Below are 5,019 nucleotides of genomic sequence, written 5' to 3'. Positions count from 1 at the left end.
TTTTCCACGACATTCTAATTTATTGAGATGCACCTGTACATACCAGTCCTGATGTTAAACCATTTTATTTTGGCCTTCCGTGTGTGATATTTGGATTCTAACCCAATGTCTTGTGTATTTTTTGTGCACTAGGCACAGTTGTCTAGCTGTTGAGTTTTGCAGGTTAGCGGTTAAGATCCGGTGTTGCAGTGCTGAGTGCTTGGCTGTTTCCGGTTTTCTCCAGATTGCAGCTGGTGCAGGCCGAGGTCAAGCAGCATCTGCAAATACATTTTTGGTGGCATAAACGCTACCATCTGACGAAGTTCTCTTATTTTGTTCCGCAGTTTGGAAAATTGGAGTATCTTAAACTATACGATGAACTTTGTTCTGTCCTTTGATTTTTGGATCTTCAATAAATCACTAGCTACTGGCATTTTGAAGTGGAGGAGGAAAATGTAGGGCAGAACTTTATCACGTCATGATGTTATGTACTAGATAGTGTTAGAAAGAATTAGAAAATGATTTTCATATTATATACAAGTTTATAAAATTCAAAACACGTTATGACGTCTTGTTATAATCATCATTTGTACAGTATGATTCCCTGGAAGCGTTGATCCAGAGAGATGCTTTTTGTTTGCATCAAATGTTTCTAATGGAACATTAATGCACTTGAGATCCCACTTGTGCATCTATGGACCAGTCTGCACTGCAAGAATAGAAATGGAAAATGTGCACTGGTTTTTAAAACAATTATGAATGGAGAACCCTTTTAATATTACCCTTATCCGTTCCAAACTCTAGGGTATTTTACAAGATTGCTTCAGGGTTTCTGCAGGTCTTAAAAAGTCTTAATTCATCTTTCCGCAAATGAAGGCCTTATCTTAAATCGGAGCAGAAAGTACAATTCATAGAGTCGTGGCATGGTATTAAATGCTGCTTGCACTGTAAAAAAAATAAATACCTTCCTTAGTATTTTTGTCTTGTTTTCCAAAACAATCATCTGAACACCCTTAAAACAAGATACATTTGCTTACTATATATAGATATACTAGATATCTGTTCTTGTTTTAATCCTGAACTCAAAACAATCCTGAAACAAGACTTCATATTGCTCATCAAGTGAATCAATGCAGATTGATTTAGGAACTTTGAGACATTTGCACTGGAAAACAAGACAAAAATACTGATGAAGAAATTTTTTTTTACCAGTAAAAGTTATTTCCATATTGTAGTGGTTGGGAGTATCGACCAATCTCTTTCTCTGTTGACATTCTATTGGATCAGATTGCTGGACACCAGACAGCCAATCAGCTTCCAAACTGACAGTACACTATGAAACAGCCAGCCAATCAGATTCTTAGATTCTCCGGCACGGGGCGGGATGTGAGCTGTTGGAACTAGCAGTTAGATTGCGCCATAAGGCGTGAAAGAAGCTTGCTGCCAGCAGGTTATCTAACTTTAGTTTATTATCCAACCCTTTACTATATCAACCGCCTCCCTCTCTGAAATAAATATAACTTCATTCCTTTATAGCGTACACCGCTGTCGGCAGCAAAACAACCGCACACACATCTACAAGTCCTCCAGTGACTGACTAGCCTCTTCAGTCTCCACAGGTTTTCATAACATAACAGCTAGCATTAGCACACGAGCTGAAACGCTGAGGAATGAACCATAAAAGTAAGAAACGGATCAGAGAGGCGAAGCGGAGCGCCAGGCCCGAGCTGAAGGACTCGAGAGACTGGACCAAACACAATTACTGCGAGAGCTTTGAGCTGTCGCACCGGACAGTGAAGGTAACGTGTAGCTCAGGCGTTACCCGTCGAGCTGGACGCCACACGTTCGCAGCAGCAGTTGTGGCTATATGCGGCGTGTTGAGGTGTTTTTAGAACATTTTAGATATTTCTATTTTATAAACATACAATATCACAGAGTACCATGGGATATTATACGCACTCATGTCACTCTAAAACTGTGGTCCTCAATCAGGGGCCCGGGGCCAACGAGGAGGCCTCAGCAAACTTACAAGTGGCCTAAAAGTGACTTGCAATGATTTAAAATGAGCCACGCTTACACTGTCGTCTTGAACTGCCTCATACATCCAGGTCTTTCCAAGTTTAAAAGTGTGATTTTGGTTTTTCAGTCTATAAATTAATGTAAGGTTAATATAATTTTAAAATGCCAGGGGCCTTTTTTTTTTAAATAAAGAAATAGGAATATAATTTTTCTAGTTAAGATGAGCTTTAAAATCTTTGATTGAATTGTAATTGGGAGAGAGAGAGAGAGAGGGAACCTCGAAGAACGTTAAAAGTTATGAAACCCTGAAATGTAATTATTTTACTTGTAATTATAATTATTTTAGTTACATATTTTTATCCATAGACACTCGTACTTTCTGTAAATAATAAAAAAAAGTTTGAAAACAAGACCAAAGTACTTTGGAGACAAATATTTTGAGAGCAACTGTGTGTTATTTCTGTTTTAGAACTCAAAAAGTGAAATTTTGGTGAGTCTTAAAGCAGCTTTTTTTCATACAACAGTAGTTCTTGTGAATGTTGACCTCTAAAATGCACAAAAGCACCATTAATTGGTCACTCACACACTCACTCACACACACACACACTCACATGCTCTCTCACTCACTCTCGCACGCATGCTCTCTCACTCGTTCACTCACACTCACACTCACTCACACTCACTCACACACTCACTCACTCACACTCATTCACACACTTACTCACTCACACACCACACACACTCACACACTCAATCAGGGGCTGTTGATTGTTCGGTTACGAGTGACCGAACTATATTCTGAAGTCATACAATAGCTTTGAGAAACTGACCAAAAAAATGCCTGTCAACACAACTGTATTGTCATTGGTGTTTAGTGAGCAGATGCCATTGACATCAATCCTTTTCAGTCTTCTCAAGTCATATCGCCTACTATTATTATGCTTTTTGAAGCTTGACAGATGTGGTCGCTGTTGTATAAAAAGTGCTGTGTGGCAATCTCCATTAATGATCATGCTCCACAGTGAAAAAAAAACACACGACAGCAAACCGGTTTGGAGTGATGTGAGGGTCAGCTAATGACAATGTTAAACATCCTCTGCTAAAAGGCATCAGTGTGTCCTCTCTGGAACCAGATTAAGGTCCCATCAGCTCCGATAGATGTTGTCAAATGTAATTGAAGCTCATATCCATCTGAATCATTGCATATGAGGTTCCTGTAAGTGCTTGCTTGTGAAGAGCTCCACTGCAGGAAAATCTTCATGAAGTGGCTAAACATAATCTGACCAGTGAGACCTGAGCCGTCTTAGAGAGCCTTAGAGGCGAACAGCGCACTGTTGCTCTTTTAGTGTCATGGGATCCTTAGGTTTATGGAGTTTTTTTCTTAAATGCCTAAACCAAACGGGATGTAGATCTGGCTTGGAGACCTAGGGATTTATTGTACTGTCTGTGCATTTTGTCTCAGAGACCCAAACGAGAGTCTTCATGCAGCTGTTTCCATACAACGGTAGTTCTGTAGACTGTCTACCTCTAAAATGGATAAAAACACCATAAATTAAGTACCGCTTATGAATTATATTCCAGAGAGTCATACAGTAACTTTGAGAAGCTGACCAAATAGTAATAAATTAAAAAGTCTATCAGCGTGATGATATTGTCATTGGGGTTTCAATGTCAAGCGCCACTGGCATCAATCCTGGCAGTTGACTTTTTATTCATCAGTGTTGACTTTTTTGTTGCTTATGATCATCTCCTGAATTTTTGGCTTGATCTACTGTAAAAAAAACAAAAACGCTGTAGACTGTCTACCTCTAAAATGGATAAAAACACCATAAATTAAGTACCGCTTATGAATTATATTCCAGAGAGTCATACAGTAACTTTGAGAAGCTGACCAAATAGTAATAAATTAAAAAGTCTATCAGCGTGATGATATTGTCATTGGGGTTTCAATGTCAAGCGCCACTGGCATCAATCCTGGCAGTTGACTTTTTATTCATCAGTGTTGACTTTTTTTGTTGCTTATGATCATCTCCTGAATTTTTGGCTTGATCTACTGTAAAAAAAACAAAAACTGGCTTTTCTTTTAATCTGAAGGTTAAATTCAGTCACATTCAGGAACATGCCAGTTCCTTTTCCTGCTAAGCATCATCATCCACTGGCCTTCAACTTCAGTTTTAAGTGCTCTGAGGTTAATGTATGACTTTCTTTAAAGCTGCTGTGAAACGCCGATTGTAAAAGGCTCCATAGAAAGTAAAAACGACTTGCCTGTCTTTGTCCAGGACAATGTGGAGCGAGTGGACGCCCAGCATCTCAGTCCAGAGGAGTTCATTCAGCGTTTTGAGAAACCGTATAAACCCGTCGTTCTGCTGAACTGCCAAGACTCGTGGCCTGCCCGAGAAAAATGGACCTTGGAGCGACTCAAGCGCAAATACCGCAACCAGAAGTTCAAATGCGGCGAGGACAATGATGGCTACTCTGTCAAGATGAAAATGAAGTACTACATGGAGTATTTGGAGTCAACCCATGACGACAGCCCCCTCTACATCTTTGATAGCAGTTTCGGTGAACATGCGAAGCGGCGCAAGCTTCTGGAGGACTACCAGGTGCCCATTTTCTTTAGGGACGACCTCTTTCAGTTTGCGGGGGAGAAGCGGCGCCCTCCGTACAGGTAACCCGATGTTTTAGAAATGCAGCTACTGCCTAACATTAAATAAAAAAATGAAGATGCTAAATTTATAGCATGATATAATTAGTTGTAACTTTTGATGAAAAATTGAAAAAATATAATTTTATTTGTTGCAATCACATATGTGAGCCTGGAGCACAAAAGCAGTGTTAAGTCGCTGGGGGATATTTGTAGCAATAGCCAACAATACAGAGTATGGGTCAAAATTATAAAAAAATTTTAATGCCAAAAATCATTAGGATATGAAGTAAAGATCATGTTCCATGAAGATATTTTGTAAATTTCCTGCTGTAAATATATCAAAACTTAATTTTTGATTAGTAATATGCATTGCT

General features: G+C 39.2%; 1 protein-coding gene across 3 annotated transcripts in view; it reads left to right on the top strand.

The window, feature by feature from the left end:
* The first annotated feature begins 1,308 nt into the window (after positions 1 to 1,308).
* Positions 1,309 to 5,019, top strand: part of LOC107565873 (bifunctional arginine demethylase and lysyl-hydroxylase JMJD6) — a 9,044-nt gene continuing 5,333 nt past the window's right edge. Inside the window, exons 1-3 of one of the 3 annotated variants that reach the window (XM_016251159.1) lie at positions 1,309 to 1,429; positions 1,516 to 1,778; positions 4,278 to 4,666. In XM_016251159.1, the coding sequence (XP_016106645.1) occupies positions 1,650 to 1,778; positions 4,278 to 4,666 (518 nt within the window). In that variant the 5' untranslated portion in view covers positions 1,309 to 1,429; positions 1,516 to 1,649. Of the gene's footprint in view, positions 1,779 to 3,876; positions 4,187 to 4,277; positions 4,667 to 5,019 lie in introns of those variants that run through there. The other 2 variants (XM_016251158.1, XM_016251160.1) reach the window with 2 other exon arrangements.

Source organism: Sinocyclocheilus grahami, unplaced genomic scaffold, assembly GCF_001515645.1.
Source record: "Sinocyclocheilus grahami isolate Dianchi unplaced genomic scaffold, SAMN03320097.WGS_v1.1 scaffold1032.1, whole genome shotgun sequence".
Lineage (NCBI taxonomy): Eukaryota > Metazoa > Chordata > Actinopteri > Cypriniformes > Cyprinidae > Sinocyclocheilus > Sinocyclocheilus grahami.
Note: the sequence above shows the minus strand (reverse complement) of the source record. Positions and strands in the feature narration are given on the sequence as shown.